General features: G+C 40.1%; 2 protein-coding genes across 6 annotated transcripts; both read left to right on the forward strand.

Annotated features, from left to right (window-relative positions):
• Window positions 1–2986: 2986 nt before the first annotated feature.
• azin1b (antizyme inhibitor 1b) lies at window positions 2987–10689 on the forward strand. The gene is made up of 11 exons (XM_040122341.1): window positions 2987–3185; window positions 4052–4195; window positions 4730–4928; window positions 5195–5368; window positions 6333–6505; window positions 6764–6977; window positions 7121–7195; window positions 7783–7948; window positions 8041–8150; window positions 8755–8972; window positions 9082–10689. Exons 3-11 carry the CDS (start codon window positions 4827–4829, stop codon window positions 9155–9157), a joined length of 1308 nt encoding a protein of 435 aa, XP_039978275.1. The 5' UTR covers window positions 2987–3185; window positions 4052–4195; window positions 4730–4826; the 3' UTR covers window positions 9158–10689.
• A 3046-nt stretch (window positions 10690–13735) lies between these two features.
• On the forward strand, window positions 13736–21159 carry adnp2b (ADNP homeobox 2b). Of its 5 annotated transcripts, none has more exons than XM_040121665.1 (5): window positions 13736–14107; window positions 14492–14558; window positions 15076–15200; window positions 16739–16843; window positions 17158–21159. In XM_040121665.1, the coding sequence occupies exons 3-5, from the start codon at window positions 15093–15095 to the stop codon at window positions 19864–19866; spliced, it is 2922 nt and encodes a 973-aa protein (XP_039977599.1). In that variant the 5' UTR covers window positions 13736–14107; window positions 14492–14558; window positions 15076–15092; the 3' UTR covers window positions 19867–21159. The 5 variants fall into 5 exon arrangements, with proteins under 5 accessions (XP_039977599.1, XP_039977601.1, XP_039977600.1 ...); XM_040121667.1 differs by having other exon boundaries at window positions 15079–15200; XM_040121666.1 differs by lacking the exon at window positions 14492–14558.
• The last annotated feature ends 33 nt before the right edge of the window (window positions 21160–21192 follow it).

The raw sequence follows: 21192 nt of genomic DNA on the forward strand, positions 1-21192 counted from the left end.
CGAGAACGGCGCACATTGTCGCAATGCGCCGTTTAATGGGCGCCGTACGCCGGGTGGCGCTCTAAACGCCTGCCGCTGCCAGGCGCTTGTTGAACGCTCTCCGGCGGAAAAGCTTTAGGAAGTCAGGTGAAATGTAGTATGGTACAAAGAGCGACAAAGGCCGTGTGAGGAAGACGTTATGGATAAATAGGTCAAGCGCGAGACTTTCACCCGAGAGGCAGGGGTTTGACTCAGATGTGAAGTCACAAATTGATACTGACTTATTTTTAGACTTAGTTGACTTTTTATATTCAGTTATTTTCTATAACATTAAGTTTTGAGTCTCAGTTTGGTCAGAGTTTAGGCACCAAAACTACTACGTGAGGTTCAGGAAAAGATCATGGTTTGGGTTAAAATAGATCCTTTCGCAATTTCAACCACGTGTTAGGAAGCCTTTCTACCAGAACTTCTCCCATGTGACTCATTGAAGTGGTCCAGGAGAGCCCGAATAGCCACCACGGGTGGAAATAGCATTGTTGGCTACAGACACCTGCGTGCCTGTTTCTACCAGAACATCTCCCATGCAGATCTGCTTTAAAAATAATTCTCAAAACTTCCATTTTCACCAGTCTTGATGACTAAAGCTGTGCAGTCATAACCAAAACTGTGTTATATATTAATTTTAAACTGGAAAGAATGCAAACATAACTCTGAAAAATACTATTTTTTTAAAAACATAAACATGAAAATATTGTTATAATGTTGAAATACTATCATTTAATTGTCAGAATATAACTTTCTTCTCTTGCTTTTGTGATCACCTTGTTTTTATTGTCATTTGTCTATGATTTATGATTCTGTGAAGGACTTTATCTTGTATCTTTATATTACACATTACAAATAAACCTTCCATGACTGTCCCATTAGTCCACAATGGATTTAGATGCCAGTTATAAGCACCTGGAAATACCTTATTTCTCAGATATTAGAAGTGCACAGCCCCATTTGATTAGCTATTTTCTGTAGTATGTACTTCAGGGCTATTAGCATGACCGTACAGAATATATCCATACATTTAACCCAGTCACTTGGTCCCTAAACACATTAAAGGAAGCCAGCCAGCTGAGATACTTGTGAATATTAGTTTCAGATTGCTTCCACAGGACTTTCCTTGTGTAGAATCTGGTGTTTTCCAGGCCATGCTGTTTTGTGAACACTGTGTCCCTTGGAGTGGCTGTCATAAAACAAAGATAAGAGCTATAGGACAGACAGCCAGCAACAAACACAGAGATGAAGCCATGCAGCATGTTGTACCACAGAAACAGAAGTCATACGACTAAGGTGGCTGCAGGCTGAGTTTTTTCAGCATTGTACCGAACTCCTGACTACCATGCTTAATGAAATAAATTTTGCTAAATGAATTTCCTCCCATCAAACTGGATTGCGTGAAACTTTAAATTATCATTGCTGAAATAAGGCTAGGAGAGAGTAAAGGCTTAAGGTCTAATCAACAAAATATTCAATAAGCTCTTGAATCTTAATAATCCCCCACATTCCATCAGACACAAGTAGGAATACAGTGAATGTCAAAAGCAGAGACACACAGAGGCAAATTCTTTAAATTTAAAGATGTACAGTTGAGCTCAGCATGGTTTGAGCATTGATTGAGTGTTGTAATTAGAAGGCTTTTATGCCAGTGATTTTCTCAACCTCATAACTTTCCCAGCCACGAGGCCTGTGCTTATGCACGTACAAATGTCTTCAAGGCTCATGAATGCTCTCTGGAGAAAAAAAAAAAAAAAAAAGGCATGAAAATATTGGCTTTTCATTCATTGAATGTAAAGATGTCTATGAAAAGGACTGCATTTCTCATAGACATTAACAGCAGCATGGGACTCAAAACAAGGTAATCTTTTTGCATTATGGGACAGAAAAATATAAATATCCTCAAGGTATCTTTAAATGCACAAAGGTGTTCAAAGGTTGTGCCAAAGATTAGTCATTTAATCTTTTCTTCAAATTTACTTTAATTTACTCAGGATTATTCCCATACCCTTGGGCTGTCCATTCCCTGATGTGAGAAATTTATGCAGTGTCGCTCATTTTAATATCTGCACACCGACATAAATGGCATAAAAAGTTTTTACCTGCATTGTTTGTTCACAATAAGCTCTCAAGATATTTACTGGACATACACTTAAATATGGCTAATACAAACAAAAATTTGCCTAAGCTAAACAAATAACCAAAAAGGTTATTCTAAGGTTTGCAAACATGGGTACAAAGTTTCAGCCACACCTTAATATTCACAGTAAATTATTGTTTAATGAACTTTGGAAATTCAATAAAATGTTTATATCTACATGTATAGTTATTGGCACATTAAAAGACCACACAGGCAGCTTCATACAAAACTGGATTTCTTGTTTTGATATATGGTGAAATATCTGCTCTATATGATTTCTGGTTTTGATTTTGTGTATTGAGAAGGCGAGGCAGGGAATCTGAGAACTTTGCATAGTGTTACTGCATGTTAATTATGCACAAGACATGGTGGCTTTAAAGAAAATATTGTTTTGTTTGCCATAATGTTTAAAATATATACTTTTATAACTGTAAGTGGACTGAGTGAAATGAATGGGTTTTATATATATATATATATATATATATATATATATATATATATATATATATATATATATATATATATATATATTTATAGGGTCGATCTCCTATATATAAATTTTAGCAGGTGGAATTGTATAGCAAGAAGTGTATCTGAATTGTCCCATGAAAACAAGAGTGGCAGAGGTCTTGAGACTGACTGACTGAAACGAGGGGCCATCGATGGAAAGTTTATGGTTATGTAACGTGAATAAACATCACAGATCTACCGTGGCCTGTATGATGTTCGGAAATACATATTTGGTATGTTCTCAAAAATACAGAAAGCTTATTGGTGGAACTGAACGTTAGGTCCCGCCCCCGGGCCGTTGATTACCTTTTCCACTTCCCCTGCTCGATTCCAGCAGTCCTCCACCCACCAGACGCCAGAGAAGACGCCGCTCGACCGACGCTCGTCCCTCATCTAAGCATATGGCAAAAACAGCCCTCTTTCTTTCTTATATCGTTGTGCCCACTACTCTTTAAAAATTCCGCCGAAAAAGAGAAGACGATTTTCCAAAACATTCTGGCCGTTATCTCACGTAAGTACAGCGAAATACTTCGGTTGAGTTCTTTGGATTCAGCAAGCGGACGTAACATGGCGGGCTGGTCTTTCTGCCGTCTTGCCACACATGACAGACCGATTCATTGAATTCTGTGTTTTTGAGATGTCTTAATATTTAATTCCTAGGCATTATTAAATTACGGAGCAATCTTAGCAACTCCGTCTGTTTTCTTATTCCTGTATTGTTTCAGTGTTGAGGTTTGTTTGGGGGTTATTAAAAAAAAAAAATACAGCGCCAACACATAAGCTTCTTGTAGCGACGTGCAGTCGGCAGCCAGCTCAACATTAGCAGCTCTGTCGTTGCCAGGAATCTTTCGGCGGCGCGTTTCCTCGCGATGGCGTTTCCTATGCTTCGGTGCAGCTTCATTTTTACGCGATAAATGTACCGCATGACACTTGCGTGGTGTAGTTAGGCTTTCCCGTGTTGTTTTGGTGACCCTCTGCAATAATGAGATCTCTTTTGTCAAGTTGAGACACTATGTGCACCATCACAACGCATGCGCGTGTTGTATTAAGACAATTACAGCATAATGTGAAGTAATAGTTATTAAAAAAACAGGCGGCTGAAATAATAATGAATCGACAACAATATGCTGGGTGTCTCTTGGTTTAAAAAAACAAAACAAAACACACAAACCACGTAAACGTGCGTGAAAGTTGCTTAACACATTGATTGAGTCGGTGAAATTTTGACCAGCGAATGGCTAGCTTAGCCCCAAGGAGCGTGCGTTTCATGTGATTTTTGTTTGTTTTTTCCGTGTGATAAACACATAGTAAATGTCTTTCCTTTACAATGACTTTCCTAGGTGTTGAGATCTAATATTATGCGTTTTTGTCTCTCAGGGCTCCCCTGTCTCTGCACAGGTGTATGAGCGCTACCCAGAGGGACTAGGGGCAGCTCTTTACCGAGAGCACTTTGACTTCAACGCTGAGCCGCCTTGGGATCCTAGCTGATAGCGGGACAGGTCCATCTCCTGACTTGTCCATGTAAGTGGCTCAGTGTCTGTCGTACACACAAGGACACATGCTCGCTTACACCCACACATACACCGGTAGCAAAGTCCAGGATCATTGTGTTCTGGGTAGAATTGTGTGAGTATTTACATGTTTGTATTGGGTTTGAAGTGTTTGGAAGTCAGAAGATTTAAAAAAAAAAAAAAGAGAGAGAGAGAAAAAAACTCAATGAGGTTTCTGGAGTATACACATTTAAAAACTATACATGAAAGAATGTCTTCTTGGTTTTTGCTTAAGAAAACTTCTGAGAGATCATAAATGAAAGATGACAAATAAGAATATTTCAGGTTAAGTCTTTGGGTTCATAAAACGCTGATGACAGTATGTGTCCCAAAGGACTATATTCATATATGTGTAGCTGCTGAATTTTAAATAGTGGAAATACATCTAGGAAGATGTTAAACAGTGCATTGCCTGTTATTTAATTTGTCAGTTAACTTACTGTAAAGACGTGTTGTAGTGATATTAATAGTCATGTGTTTTCTTTTTCCCTCTCTGTTTTTCCAGTTTGTTGCATACCGGCAGGACCCCATTGGCTCAGTCGTGACCCCTTGACTTGTTTATCTGTTCTTTATGATTGTCGGCTTAGCGGAATACGGTTGAGATGAAAGGACTCACTGACAAACCCAGCTACATAATTGATCTCCTGGAGGGAGGAGTGACCCTTGAAGATGTCATTGACGGACACATCTGTGAGCAGACTCTGGTCAGTTCAGCTTGCCGGCCATTTAATAGCTTCATTCAGAAATTCTCCAAAATGTTTGTTAGTTTCCATGACACTGTCATTAGTACTTTAATCTGATATACACCAGATTTTCTCCTGTTGATATTTGAGACACACAATTCTTCTTAACATCAATAATGTCCTTGTATATCTATAAGGATTTGATTTATATGTGCAGTGTGATTTTAGTTTTTTGACCAGTTGCTTTGTATACTCAGCTCAACCATAACTTCCTCTTGTGTTCAAAGGTGGAGAAGAGTGCATTTGTGGTGGGCGATCTTGGTGTCCTGATGCGACAGCATGCATACTGGCAGAGCATAGTGCCACAGCTGCAGCCCTACTACCCAGTCAAGTGCAACAGCAGCCCTGCTGTCATCCAGGTGCTGGCTTCCTTGGGCCTGGGCTTCATTTGCACCAACAAGGTAAACTTCAGACTTCACAGAATTGAATTCAGGCAACTTTTTTTTTTTTTTTAACTGCTCAGTGCATCATCCTCTTATGATACAGGGTTTTCCCTACCATTATAAGATCTAGGCACAGTGCCTAAGCCTTTTTGCGCATCGTGTAAACCGAATGAATGGGGGAAAAAACTATGCCGAGGTTCTCTCTGCCATTCTGGAGAGAATGGATATCATATTGGCCCTGGTATAAGACAATGTTTTTTTCCCCCCGTGAAACTTAGTTTTACAAAGAGAGGGTTGTCCTATATTTCAGGACTAGACAATTATGTGTTCATTCATTACAACAGATATTCTTTTTGAATGGAGGTGTACCACTGTAACTAATGATGAGTGAGAAAGAGTTCTTAATGTCTCCAGACATCTTTTACCAGAGAGATCATATATCAAACAGCAAAGAATTACATCTGTCACATATGATGAGGTCAAAAGGACTGAAAAATGTTAACTGAGAAAGTAATTATGCGAGAGGAATGCGTGAAAGAGGAATGAACTCACTACAGTAACTCACTCAGCTGACTAGTGGCCACTGGGAAAGTGACCTAGCTACAGACGTACAACGGAGCAAAAATTTTGGTAAGCATCCAAATGCTGTTACATTGTCAGATGGCTATGGGAGGATGAGAAAAATTGCTGTTCAAATCCATTCTCTATAAGTCTTGTTTTACCCGGGTTATTTTGTATGGCGCGCAGCGCCATCACTCTCAAAAGCCTAAGCCTTCCAGAAACCTAGGGAAAACCCTGTGATAGCTCTTGATATTCTGGGACCATTGCAATCACACGTACACAATTGATTACTGGTCAGCTGATGACTGTTATCCTCTCAACTTATACAACCCACTTAGTACCTTTTTGATTTTGTTGATGGGGCTCTTATACTTAGTTGCATTAATTTATCTAACGTGTGTTCTCTCTCTCTCTCCCCCAGGCTGAAATGAACCTGGGGCTGGAGCATGGCGTGCCACCAGAAAACATCATTCTGTCAGGTGTATGCAAGCAGCTGGCACACATCAAGCACGCTGCCAAGAACAACATCCAGCATCTTGTGTGCGAAAATGAGGCAGAGTTGTCCAAGATTTCCCGTCTGCACCCTGGTGCAAAGTAAGTGTTCAAATTAGGCAGCAAGCTTTTTTTCTTTAATTACTTTTAATCCTCATGCATTTCTGTAAAACTGAAGACTGTTTTAATGTAATTGCTGTTTTGATAGGAAGGTACATTATTTTTCACTCTGGCTGAAAATCAAGAGAAAATTGGGAAAGCCTTTGTTAATGTCAAAAACGTATTTATTTTACTTAGATGGGTGTTTAATTCATGTGTTGATCCCTGGGTAATGTTTTTTCTTTTCTCTCTCTCTTCCAGGTTGCTACTGCAGTTGACCACTGAGGCCCATGCAGCTGAGACCAGCATGGCCTTCGGCTCCTCTCTGAAGAGCTGTCGGCACCTGCTCGAGGCAGCCAAGGAGCTAGGAGTCCAGGTGGTGGGGGTGACCTTCCACATCCCCAGCTCCTGCCAAGACCTGCAACAGGCTTACACCCATGCACTCTCAGATGCCCGCTGTGTGTTTGACATGGCGGTGAGTACTGTCTGGAAAATATCTTTTCCATGTGGTAGATATATAAATTCAAGATTATTTTCAGGAACCTCAATGCCTTTTTATCCTTTGGCATTTCTTTTTCATTAAGGATGATAACCCGGTGTTTGTCTGTTTCTGTTCAGGTGGATCTGGGATTTAACATGAACATCCTGGACATTGGTGGTGGATTTACTGGCTCAGAGTTTCAGCTCAAACAGGTAAGCTGGTAAACAGCTGTTATATGATTAGGATGCTTCAGTCAGACTTCAGAGCTGAAAAATCACCAATTGGACCATACCTGAACTTTCCGTCAAATTTCCTTTAAATTATTTTAGATGGACTGTCAAATAACAAAGCACATTTTCTGCAAATACTTTGCTCAAAATATAAAACCTAACTGAAGAACACATGTGAAAATACAGCACATTTCTAAAACCTGAAATCCTAAACAAATGCTGTAAACATGAGTTAGTGTAAAATTACTTTCATATTGCAAAATCTGCTTTATGCTGAAAGACCATCAACAGATGATTGAAGACTTGACATATTTATTCATCTAGCTAGGCAGCTTTTTACATAATGACGTGACATGACAGCACAAGTGCAGCGCTGGATGCTCTGCCTTTTTTTTCTTTTTTGGGAGCTCAAACATAATTTCTGTTGCCTCTCATTTAAAAACATACAGAAAGTAAAGGATTTCAGCTTCAAAAAGCGCTTAAGGCCTTAAACCAAAGTTCTAGCACTATGTGTGTTTTATCTGGAAATATTCTTTGAGTACATTTTTGCTGTAACATTGTGTGTGCAGGTTGAGTCTGCAGTCAGGCCGCTGCTGGATGCTTACTTCCCCCCACTGTCTGGTGTGCAAGTGTTGGCTCAACCAGGCAGCTTCTATGTGGCCTCAGCTTTCAGCCTGGCTGTCAACGTGATTGGCAAAAAGGTGGTGACCCGCCACTGGGACAGCCTAGCTCAAGGTGAGTTGCTTAATTAAAGTCCCACTCTGGAGACCTTAATTTGTAGATAATGTTCTATATTTCTGACATGGTCATCCACTTTATTTTCACAGGTGAAAACAATGAGGATACCGAGTTCCTGTACTACATGAATGAGGGTGTTTATGGCCCATTCAGCCGCAAGCTCCTGGGAAACTCCATCGCTGCCCCATCAGTGCACAAGGTTAGTAGGCCTCCACTCAAGAGAGTCAACCCCATTCATGACTGAATGAGGCATCTGATAGCAGTTGCAGTTGTATTGGGAAAAGGGGGTCATGCATTGTGAGCACGTAAGGAAGCAAGATCACAATTGCTTCAGATAGTGAACTGTATTGACTGATTTAAAGATCCTACATTGGATCTTTGCTTTCTCATACAAAGCCAAGCTATTTTAACGCAGTGTTGTCATGATGTGTGACATTACTCAAAAAGATCAGAGGCAAACAAACAGGTGGTTGCTACCCAACCCCACTCCCTGCTTGACCATCAGTGACATTTAATGATGAAACTCCTCTTCTGTTCTGTTTGGTGTTCTGGTGCTAATACAGTTCGCAAATGATGATGCATCAGTGTTGTATGTGATGAAAAAATGTCTTATTGGTATTTTTATGGTGTATTTCTTCAGTTGTAGACTGAAATCATCATATAGCTATTGCTCTTCTTCTGCAGGGTATAATTTTACATGTGCACTAGAGCTGTCATTAACTGAGATAGAGGGTCTGTTGGGAAGAGTAATCAGTTACTTTTCTGATGGTGCATATTTTGATGACACTGTTTCCTCTCTCCAGCATGTGCTGTGTGCTGAGGAGACGGTGTATCCCAGCAGCCTGTGGGGCCCATCACTGGACCAGCTGGACCAGGTGGTGGAGCGCTGCCTGTTGCCTGAACTCAGTGTGGGAGACTGGCTTCTCTTCTCCAACATGGGAGCGTGCAGCCTGGAGGAGTCCACCTGCCTTTCCAGCGCCCCCCAGCTGCCCATCTACTACACTGTCTCCACCTCTGACTGGTGAGTACGGAGTGAGTTAGCCTGTGAACGTCCACCACTAATACAAATTTCAAAGGGAGTATGATACATTTTATAGAGAACTGACCTTGATGTTTGGTGTTGCCCACAGGTACGAAATGCAGGAGGCCGGTGTGGAACTGGACACGGCCATGAAGAATTTCTCCATGATCCAGTACAGTGCGTAACTACCCTCTACCCCTGTCCCATATTAAATTGCACAGATCCTCCTTAGCCTCTCCTTTCACCGTGTGAGTAGAGGGGTCAGCGTGGTATTTGGGACCAGGGGCTAAATGTGGTCAACATTCCAGCCACCTTGGAAAATGCAGTGACCTATTATTTCTTCCAGGAATTTGAATTTTTTTTTTTTCTTTTCTTTTTTTTTTTTACCTCTAGAAATTGAAAACAATTGGTTGTTTGATACCTCAATTGTCTAAAATTTTATCTGGAAGATAATCTTCTTATTTTTGCTCCTCCCTCTGATGGACTCTGAAAAATCTGTCGGCTAAAAGAACTCCTGCCCAAGCTCAAATGACATTATGCAACAAAATGGACGACTCTTTGGAGATGGGACCCCCCAACATGTTTGGGGTGGTTTGTTTCCTAAATAAAAAATACAGTTTACAAAATGTACAATTGATTTAAATCATGTTCTCTATTGATTACCTGTTGACAGTCATGTAAATCCTGTATCTGTTCAACACACATACATTATGTCTGTAGATGATTTTTGAAGTGTTTAAAAGAATCAGTGCTTTGTGTGGATTCTGTACTTCAGACCCCTCACTTTGCAGTTTAAATGAAATTATGAAAATGATGTAACCTATTTCTATATTGCAGTTCACCTCAATGCATTTTTATTTATTGGATTCAGATATTACTGGGGCATATTAAAAGCTCCATCTTTAAGTGTGTTTTGCCCAGGTATTATGCTGTGACCCATCTAACAGTGTTTTCCTGATAAGATATTAATGTGTTTTTTAACGCTACATGGATTTAAGTGTGCTGTGATTGCCATTTGTGACCTCAGTGGTTTCCCTTTACTCGAAAGGCTTGAAGGAATTGCTGTGGGAGATTCTCTCTACACTGAGCTAGAGCTTGAATACAGAGAAGCTGCATACACCCAAATGCACTCCTTGCCTCTAATAGAGAGAGGTTAATCTGGTTTAAAATGCACAGAATCTTTTGCAGGTTAAAGAAATTGAGAGAAACCGTTGACATTTCACAACGCAGCCCTGATTTTTGTAAATCTTCATATTAGTGTCTCTTGCCAAGGGATTGGTCCTTGTTCTCCCAGATCTGAAAAACCAGCAAAGGATCTTTTTCTGGAGCACGCTCAAATGTATATGATCTGTGTGCGGCAGGTATAGACCTACATTACTATATCTCTAAAGTAAAAGACATGGTAGTTGTACACAGACCTCTCTGAGGAAGTGCAAATGATGAATAAAATACTAGACTTTTCCTCATGCCTCTCTAAAGTTATGAGGGACATATTGCACAGTCTCTTGTACAGCTAAATCTCTCGTGTCTAATGATATTAAAGGGTGCCCCGACTTAACTGCAGTTTTTAAAGAATCCTGCCCTTGTGTTAAAAGTGACTAATGTATTAATTACTTGCTTGTCTAAGGCACTAATGGACCATAGCCTGTTTTGACTGTAAATTGTGCTTGTTAAAGTAATGAAAGTGATTAATTTAATACATTTCAGACTGAAATCATTTATCTTGTGTATGTGTGATCTTTGGCGTTGGAGGTGGAACAGTTTTAGATTACTACATATGTTCTGGATAAAATTTTCACTGTTGGCCAACATAATTCTCAACCATTTGTTTCTGATCTGCCATGGATCAAGTGTGTGTTCTGAATGTACGATAGTTACATTTCCTGGAAACGATCTGCAATCAACGATTAAGGGCTGCTTAGGTTTTTTTTTTTTTGTTTTGTTTTTTTTTGCGGCAAGGAATCAGATCGCTATTCCTGCTGTAACCAGTAAAAGTGGTAGATTTCTGCAAGTCTTATCAATCTTTTACTACTCCAATCATTAAAATTAGGCAATCGTATTTCTGTATCCCCTTTAGACACCACGGTGTAATTTCATTCAAAAAGCTCCTCTCACCACAGAAATAAGCTAAATGAAAGTTTCATATTAATGGTTCAAACTGGTTAATAATTTTGTTTTACCAGGGAGGTTCTTATCATATTTAATTAACCTGGCCTTTATGGCCTATTCATCCTAATGGTATACTGATAGAATAATGATGATTTTTGATGATGATAGTTTTTATTGTCACCAAAAGAAAATCACCTCTAATCCATACTGCCAGCCCCAATAGAAGATACATTAACAATACTGAATAACAATGATTGTTATTGATTATTATTAATAAACAATTCTTAATGAGTGCTACTCTGATGGGACCAAAGAAATATCCTTGAAAAGAAAAGTAAAAAAATGGGGAACTGGTTCTGTTTCAGTCTCAATGCAATACTGTGGTCTCCACTAGCTGTATGGTCGATGATAGAGGGCTTAGCCGGTTGATCACATTCCAAAGCACCGTAAGTCAGAAAGTAGCATTTAATCAGTGAAAGCAGCTGCTGCAGTGTTTTGGTGTTATGAAAACCAGCTCTCCCATGGGCTTTGATGACCAATACAATATGTATTAAACGCTTAAATTACAGTATAAATATTAAAGAGCTCAGCATCTACAGTTTGTCTTTTCCACCCTCTTGCACCTGTGCATTGCAGTATCTATATATGTGGTCCTGAAGCCTTTTTTAAACCGACCACCCATCTTTAAATTCAGCAACTAAAAAAGGTAGCAGTGAAAATTCAGATCGGGATGCCAGGGTGGCCTGCTGGCTAGACTGAAATGGAAATCTAAGTAATTTCCATTGCTTTGTGGAAATTACCTTAATGTGTCCAGTCAGTGTGTCCCTAAACAAGACACTCGGCTCTCACCTGCTTGTGCACTCTTAAAGTTGCTCCCCATAAGGTCCTTGCCTAAGTGTTTATTAAGTATGACGTAGTATTGGTACTAATATATGGCCAACGCCAAATACTGTAGTAAATATTTTTAGCCATTGCTCCCTCTGAACCTCAACGTCATTAGATTAGAACTTTGCTTCAAAATGTTTATGAACTGCTGCGCCTGAAACGTTTCCTAGGTGCTGTATGTGAGAGAGGATAACAACTGACGGAATCATTGCTCTAAGAGGAGTCATTATAGCCCCAATCAAGTGTCTCGTTCATCTCATCATGGTCAGAAAGTGCGTTTTCGTGTACATAGAATAAATGTTCATGGTGCATTTGATACTAGTGGCGATGATGATAAAGAAATAGCAGGAAACTTCTTACTCTGCCAGGAACAAGGCAAACAACACAGAGGTGATAGAGTTGGAAGTTCATGATTGTGGAGTAACTTTCTTGATTCACAAGTTATTAATTCGGATTGCTGGCTCTCTGTTTTTTTTTGCAAAACCTTATATTTTTTGACAAGAGGCAATCTCACCGTGAAAAATCCCTTTATTCACTACTGAGTGGGTTTAGAGATGATGTTACCTAACTCAGATGTCCTTCTGCAGTCCTATCTTTGGGATATGGCTACTCTGCCTTGGTAAGCCATGCTTCAGTACGGCCTTCCTTTGGGACTTAGCTCTGTCTACTTTCTATCCTCTTTATGCCTAGACAATTATACCCTCCGGGTTTGCATTGCCTGACCAGAGGGCACAATGGCTCATGCTACGCCGTTAGTCAAATTTTAAATTATGTTGTTGCATCACACTTAACATGGAGTTGCTCTACGCCACGGAATTTCGATAAACGTTTTTATTGGTCAAGTTAAGATTTGACAGATGAGTAATGACAGGTGTCATATGTGAGGGAATTGTAATTGTGGCACAAATCGGTGTGGATAAAGGAATAAACCAGCATCTTTGCTCGTGGTACTGTGTAATAGCTAACAAAATGATTCAGTAGTCAAAAATGGTACACTCGATTGGTAACGCAAGAAACTAAATCACCAGTCCATCTCACAGAAGCTTTGAACTGCCGTAACACCACACCGATGCTTTGTTGAATTGTCGGTGTGTCTCCAGACAAAGTGAGCTTGGTTTGTAAAAGGCTAACTGGTAGGCTGTAATTCTGACAGGTGGCCTGGGCTTTGCTCAACTCGTGCGAGAGTGCAGATGTTTGCAAGTTGTTAGGTGCGAAGGCCGAACATAATATATTTTTTTTTCAATTCAAAAAGATGTGACTCGACTTTTGCAAGATGGTATAACTATAACTGAGCGTAAAAAATCTGAAAATAAGTTTCGCTATCGGTACAAATTGTTATGCGGTGGTAGCTAGCCGTTTTTGTTTTTTGTGATCATTAAACATATTAAAAAGTCCTAACACTTTATGCTATGCTAGCCCAAAAACACATCTAACCTATCAATTTCAATCCCTTCCCGTCACAATGGTGGGTTGACGTAATTGGCTAAAAAAAAAGTGGCATGATATGACATAAAAATGGAAGGACCACCCATTTAGCTCATTTTCTCGACAGCTCATTGGTTAGCCTTAGTCATGTACCACGTGACAGCCAGTGGGGGTCGCAGTGGCCACGCCCCCCGGCCTAGCTATGTGTTGTGGAACCCAAAAAGCCAATTAACAAGTCAGTTATTACATGAAATTCAAAAAGTGAAAAATGAAATTTATCACCTGGACACTCCGGAACATTGGCTGACAGTCGTGGTAAAAGAGTAAAAAGTTATTCAGTTTTTAGAGTGAGACGCCTTCCATTGGTCAGTTTGTGCAGTATGCAAATTAGGGACGGCTACGTCAGATCCTGAACTTGAGCGCCATATTTTTTTCTCAATAGGGGAAGAAAGGGACAAAACGCTGGACAAAAATTAACTTATCTCCGGAGGAGGTTCGTATACACCACCTCTCATATTGTACTGCGGTCGTCCTACAGCGGTGTATGTAGACAGAGGATGCTGCTCGGATGAGTGCGTGTGTGTGTGTGTGTTCACTAGCAGCGGACGCAGCTTGTCGACACACACAGTTGCGGGCCGGTGGAAGTGGAAAACGTTAGCCCTGTAGGAGGTGGCACAGCGACGACTAACGTTAACCTGAACGGAGGATTAGACGAGGTAAATATCTGTGGCGAGGCTGAGGGCATCCTTAAGTAGGAGGAAGCGGCGTGGCCGGCTTAGTGACCCGGCTCGTTGCTGTCAGCGTGATCCCAGCGGCTAGTTTAATGCCCCCACTGTGGGCAGCCCAAACACCAGAGTTGTTAGCATGGATGGTAAGTGTGTGCAGGTACAGGTTTTAGTTGGTAGGTGATTTAATCCAAGTGCACAATTTTAACTGGCTGAAAATAGTTAATAAGTTTTCATCTTACCCATCAGTAAATGGGTAGTATTCTTATACTATTCATGTAGAGATTTAGAGTCTGAGATACTCAAAGTGAAATCTGTAGGTTGTTGAACTGTAACTGTTGTGTTTTTAATTGTCTTGCCATAATGCATATACAGGTATTATGCTGATTCCAGTCCGGGGATGTTATCTTTATGCTGCAGTTTACTATTTTACTACTACATGGTGACTACAATATATTACAATATATAGTTTTTTTTGTTGTTTTTGTTTTGTCTTTTTGTTAGGAATATGACTTTATTAAATGGTACACCCTAGGCATTTAATAACTTTATTTCTTACCAGAATTAATTGATAGATAATTGATAAATTCATGCTGACCTTTTTTGTATATATACTGCACATATTAACTGAACACAGCTAATTTAATTGATGTGTTTGTAATTTTGCCATTATTCCCAGTATGTGCCATTTCTCCATTTTCTATTTAATATTCTTTTTCTTTAGTTCTACAATCTTTGTCCACAAAACAGTTGTATCTGGAGCAGCATTATAAAGTGGAAACTGAATTATTATACTGAAATAATGGTTACTTTATATGCCTTGAGGTGGAAATGTTGTCATATACATTTGAATGTGCTCTGAATACATAGATGAAAGAGTTTGTTAAATTGTATTTCTCATAGTAATAAAATAATTATGTGTGTTAATACTCCATAACATTAAAATTTGTTTCTTTTAGTAGGTTTGTGAGGTATAATGTATCAAGTACCGGTGGGAAATATTGAGAAGATTAGAAAGGCACGCAAGGCAGTGAAAAACATCCTTACTGAGATCGGCCTGGAAGATTGCCAGAACCTGCTGAAGGTATGTTTTATCCTGGAAAAAAAGTGAATCTTGAAGATTTGGGTCTGATGTGATGCTAGTATATACAGTAAGTGTAATAAACAATAAACATAAGCCAGTCTCCGTATTTTTTGTTTATAATTGCTTACTCTTTGTTTTGGGGTTTTTTTTGTTTGTTTGTTTTGGGGCTTTTATGTTTTTTTGTTTTTTTTGTTTTTTTGCCTTTTCACAATAGCTCAAAAGTTACAAACACTGTGCTCAATTTGTTGCATATACACACACTCTTGTTGATGGTTTATATCTATCATCAGTGCTTTTGTGCAGATGTTTCCACTCTGTGCTTGTGGATATACTGCTAATGGTCCAACCATTTATTACGCTAATCGTAAAACCTCGCACATTTAGGTTTAGAGTTTATCGGCTCCAAACATAACAAAAAAAGAATGGCAGTATTCAGTTTGAAAAGGATATGATTCAGTTTACAGTAAATAATGTTTGTTAAATTTGGGCTAATCATTTAATCGCAGCCATTTGAAAACATTAACTCCAATCTGAATTTGATTTGATGATGGTCACGCTGGAAGAAAGCTGTTCAGAAGGTTTTCTTCTTTGGTTGTTATGGCAACGGGGGGGGGGTAATGATGTCATGTCTGCTGTCAGAGATTTTCTGTGATATCAGGCTGATGTGGATAATGCCGTAAATCCATGAGCAGGACTGCTTTATGGCAATGTTGTATTTACGTCAATGTGATAACGTACCTTGATTTGTCAGATATTTTCATGTATTTTGATATTTATGCATATTTTATCCCAACCCCCCTCCATAGCAGCAGGTTGGAAGCGAATGGTCCTTTGACCACAGTGTTGTTTAGTTTGTTAGATTAAATACCTTTTTACTACACTTGATTTGCTTAATTGAGATGGCAGAGATTTAGCACTTGACTTTGGCAGCTTTTGGTATGATTAAAACTCAAATCTTAAAGGGTGAGACAATGCGTCCAATATTTCTGAGTTACGCTGCATCTATGAGTGCGCAGGTTTGACACAGAGGTGCGCTGAGGCACTGGTACTTGATTAGTTCCCTTTTTTGGAAATAATCAAAAAAGGAAATATATGGTGGAGTGCTTTTTACTCTTTTTGGCTGTTGCTAGTAACTTAGCTTTCAGTTTAAAATTTCACATGTAAAATAATCACTCAGATGCCAGGTACAGCCAGATAAAACTAATGCAGTCTACCCTTATTGCTTTATAGTAATGGGTGGATTAAAATATTAAACAATACTCAGTATAACACAATACAACTCAACACCCAGCAATAAATATGAATCTCTAAAACAGTTTCAATAAAAACTGAACATTATAACCTGAACATTATAATACTGTTGTATTAGTGTACCTAATAAACTGTCAACTGCACATATGGTTATGTAGAACTTCATGTTTGACATGTGTATATTTTACTGCTAATTCTTATTTACTTTGACACAGCTTTGAAATTGGGACCTCAAATGGACAGGTTTTACATTGTATTGTTACTTATACTTACTGTTTACTGTGCAGGATCTCAATAAAAACTCTGAGAAAAACCCAGATGAAGACGAGGCCTTTCGGGAAACTGATTGGGTTGATTTCACAGATGGATACAGTACGAGACTACAGAAAAAGGTGAATTTGACGCTTTGCTCTTGTTGAGAAATTTTATTAATAGAGAAAAATATAAACAACAAATTGATTTTTTTTTTTTTTTTTTTTTTTGCTAGTTTAAGTAGTAGTTAAAAAATTAAATATTTGACTGACCTGTTAGGAACCGCTTACCTTTCTTGTGGATTACATTGCTCTATTAAAGAGGAAAGTAGTCATTCCATATTCTTTAAGATGTGTAGGTTGGTGGGAATGTTATATACTCTGTACAAATGTCCAAATTTTAACTTGATCCACTGAAAAAACTGTTTCTTTTTTTTCCTTTTCTTTCTATTCAGTGGCCTTATCGGTCTCGATCTCTGTGCTGTAACCTGTGCAAGTACTCTTCACAAAACATCTACAACTTCAGGAGTCACGTCTCCCGCTGCCATGGATATGTTCAGTCATTCTGTGCGCTGGCACCCTGTTCTCAGTGCCTCTTTATCGGTCACCCTAAGGTTGTCAAGAAGCACATGCTGTTCTTCCATGCCAAACTTACCACCCCTGTACAGTCACCAAGGGAAGGGTCTTTACCCACCCATCGTGGAAATGAGCGGTATCAGTGTCGAAGATGTGGATTTCCGAACTCTTCTATCTTTGCGATGAAGAAGCACATTATTCTCAAACACCTGGACAGTTTGGCAGAACAGTATATAGGTTACAGATTACATCTTCAAGGGACTACATCTATAAAGGTCTACTGCTGCAAAGTGTGTAAGGTGAACGCTGGAAATCTAGACCAAATGTTGCATCACATGCTGGTCGAGCCATCACATTATTCAGTCAGCACACAAGTGCAGAGCATGATTCACGAGAACAAGAACTACACCATTAAACCAACACCTAATGGGAATGGCGTGTTTGTGACATTCCCAAGTATCGCTCCTAAACCACAGCAACCTCAAATGTTCAACAGTAAGTCCTTGGTTTTACCAAGTAATGGTCAACCTCCTGGGACTGTGGTGGCATTACAGCAATTACAAGGAACTACAAACAGTACTACTCTAATTTGTTCCCCCGGAACCAACCAAGCTTTTCTGCCCCCTCAAGCGTCCGCGCTAGTGCAGCTAGCTAGTGCCGAGGCTAAAGGTTTGCTTCAGCCTGGTGCTACGATATCCCTCCGAAGTACTTTGCCCCAAGCACCATCTATGGTCCAGCTCCCCACGGTATCTAATGTGTCTCTGCAACAGGCACCAATGGCTCTAGCTCCTGCTTCTGCTCAGCCACAGCAGACTCCACCAGCACAGCAAATCCTTGTTCCATCGGGACTGCCGGCCAACATGGCAGCTGGAACTGGGGCTGTGCCTAAGCCTGCTGTGGTTACACAAAATACTTCAACAAACCAAATCACCCTACAAGGTACCATGTTGACTTCGCAATCTCTGCTGAGTCACCTGATCCCAACTGGCAACAGGGTGAACGGCATGCCCACATACACTTTTGCTCCACTACAAGTAGCAATGCCTGTCTCTCAGAGCACAAATACCCCTCTCAAGGCTGTTGAGCAAACGAGTAACTCCTTACCACAAACTAAGAAATGGATTACGTGTCCCCTCTGCAATGAACTTTTCCCTTCTAATGTCTTTGACATGCATACAGAAGTTGCCCACCAGACAAAATCCCCTACGTCCAAGTCAGAAAGTGTGGCAGCACGTGCAGCATTCCTAAAGAAAATGCCAGACAAAACTGTCAAATGTCTAACATGCAAAATTCTTCTATCAGAAAAGAGCGTCTTCCAACACCTGCTGCATGGCCTGAATTGTTTATACTGCTCGGCTTTGTTCTTTTCAATCAAACAGCTTGCTGAGCATGTAAAGCAGCACAATCCCACAAGCAAGGCATACTGTGATTTCCTGAGGCAGAAGTACAGGGTCTACTCAAAAGGTATTGGCGGAATCCTATTCCCTTATTTTGATGTCCACACCACTGCACCAAAAGAGGTCCTCGGAGACACAGAGGTCAATCTTGCCCTGGTCACAAATTCCCTCGACCTGATCTTCTTTAAGTTGCAGCCCAGCAGCCAGCCAGAAATCTGTCCAGCACCGGTGAAAATTAACAGTGCGTACTGTCCCTTCTGTGACGAAAAGTTTCACAATGAATCCAAACACCTCCAGCACCTGAAACAGAAACACTTTGTAGCACCCACAATTCACGCCATCCTCAAGACAGAGGCTTTCAAGTGCATATACTGTAATGGAGTGTACACAGGAAAGGTCACCCAGCAGGCTGTGATGCTCCACATTCAGCGCTGCCGGTGTTCACCGAAACAACCACAGCCACCCAAACCTACAGCGCCACCACAGCAGCCTCCAAAACCAGCTCAGCAGGTCATTCAGCCATCCGGACTCTACTTTCTCCAAGTGCCACAAGGGCTGACTATGAAACAGACTATAGCTCCAACTCGTGTGATTCCAGCTGCACCCAGTGCAGTGCCTCGAGAAACGGAGGCAGAGCTGCAGTCTAAGAAAAGGCTGGAGGCTGCATTGAGGCAGGTCATTGAGGACAACAAACGGGAAAGAGAAGAAAGGGCGGCCATGCGCAAGAAGCGAGAGCATGAAAAGATGCTGCCCCCACCGGAGCCTGAGATTCAGAGCGACCCAGCAGTGAAGCTGCTTTTGGAGCCCACCACAGTTGAGCGCCGCTGCAATGAGGAGCGCAGAGACTTCATATCCAAATACTTCAACCTGAATCCCTACACGACCAAATCGGAGACCGACGAGCTGTGCAGGAGGCTGTCTCTCACCAAGGCAGAGTTGGCAGCCCACTTCAGCAAGAAGCGCAGCAAGTGCATGAAGAGTCTCAAGAGGAGCACGGCTGCTGTTCTACTCGGCTTCAACATGACTGAACTGAGCAAACTTAAGCACAACCTTATCATCCCAGAACAGCAGCCCACTGATCCCACAGAGCAGCCAACCGCCGATGCGACAGAGGAGATGGAAAACGGTGAGGATGGACCAGAACCTATGGATGAAAGTGGAAATGCGGGCGAGGTGGAGCAGATGGAATGAGTTCAGAAATGTGTGAAAACGGAATCATCTGAAAACAGCAAATAATTCAAATGCAGATGTCCCGGATTAAAAACAGAATGAAACCCTGATACTTCAATGATGGCCTTTTGTGTTGACAGTCACTGGAGAAGTTTATCATTCAGTGGATACAGTGTATTTCCTCACATACCCCTGTACCAGAGGGCAGTTTCTTAATGTAGCCTTTATTAATAGTGCTTGATTTGACTTCAGTATGTTGTCAGTGGCCCATATCCTAATTTCCACATAAATGCAGAGCCATGTTGTGATGCTCCCTAATATACAGTATATAATATATAAACATAATAACGGAGATACAGATGTATTATGGTCCAAACTGTTGAACTGCAACAGTATTTAGCTGGTTAAGATCTCTCATTCAACCATTGCTACTGACTACAACATAAGCACTCAGTTGCTCCTGGTAGCTGCTTTTTTTGCACCCTTTATTAAGCCCTTTTGTACAAGATTTGATTTCTTGTCTGTTAATATTGAGACTTTAGTGCACACCTCAATATAGCGTTGAGTCATTATATTATGCTTTCCTTCACAAATGGATTTTTTTTTTTTTTTAAAACATATTTGGGCCTATTGCTGTTTAGGCTTTATTACTTTGTTTTCTCATTCATGATTTTTTTTAAATCCTTCATATTTTTCACAATATTTCCCTCTATTTTTAAACAGTTTAAGGGAAAAAAAATCTCTTGCTCACCAGCTGCCACAAACCGTTTAGGTTGATGTTCATGTTGCAGTTTTGAAGCCAAATTCTTAAGAATGTATAAATGTTTGGGTTATATTGCCCAGTTCCCAGAATTAATGAACTCTTGCTTATTATAAATCTCTGACCATGTTGCTTGCATGAGCCTTTGTTTAACGGTCAGATGAAATTATGATTTTAGCCATCGTGAAGTCTACATATTTGCGCAGACTTGTGGAAATTTAACCTAGATTCACAAAACATAAAACATTTTATTGGGTATTGATTCTGTCACCATACATCTTCTGTTCTCCTGACAGCTGTTTTTTGTACTATACTTGTATTTTCTATAATTCCTAGAGGATCAAAAATGTTGGGAGAGGTAAAAATTCTCATTCTGTCCAAGACCACTGCATTGTAAAAAATAAAGTGGTTTCCTTTTACGTAAATGATTCGTTAATTTTTCATAATAAAATATATATAATTTTTAATCAAGCTGTGATAAAGCAAGGTAAGGTATGTTTCTTCCATGTGTAACTGACTCACCTTGAAAAGCATTCAAAACTTTAGCCCCATCTTAATTCCTTTATTGGCAAGAACAGAACAGAATG

Source organism: Xiphias gladius, chromosome 24, assembly GCF_016859285.1.
Source record: "Xiphias gladius isolate SHS-SW01 ecotype Sanya breed wild chromosome 24, ASM1685928v1, whole genome shotgun sequence".
Taxonomy (NCBI): Eukaryota; Metazoa; Chordata; class Actinopteri; order Istiophoriformes; family Xiphiidae; genus Xiphias; species Xiphias gladius.

Bases quoted from the DNA above. Each gene is read 5' to 3' on its own strand.
- azin1b (XM_040122341.1), top strand. From the start codon at position 4,827: ATGAAAGGACTCACTGACAAACCCAGCTACATAATTGATCTCCTGGAG. The intron at 5,369-6,332 runs GTAAACTTCAGA...TCTCTCCCCCAG, and splicing joins GCTTCATTTGCACCAACAAG to GCTGAAATGAACCTGGGGCT. The intron at 7,949-8,040 runs GTGAGTTGCTTA...TTATTTTCACAG, and splicing joins CTGGGACAGCCTAGCTCAAG to GTGAAAACAATGAGGATACC.
- adnp2b (XM_040121665.1), top strand. From the start codon at position 15,093: ATGTATCAAGTACCGGTGGGAAATATTGAGAAGATTAGAAAGGCACGC. The intron at 15,201-16,738 runs GTATGTTTTATC...TTTACTGTGCAG, and splicing joins ATTGCCAGAACCTGCTGAAG to GATCTCAATAAAAACTCTGA. The intron at 16,844-17,157 runs GTGAATTTGACG...CTTTCTATTCAG, and splicing joins GTACGAGACTACAGAAAAAG to TGGCCTTATCGGTCTCGATC.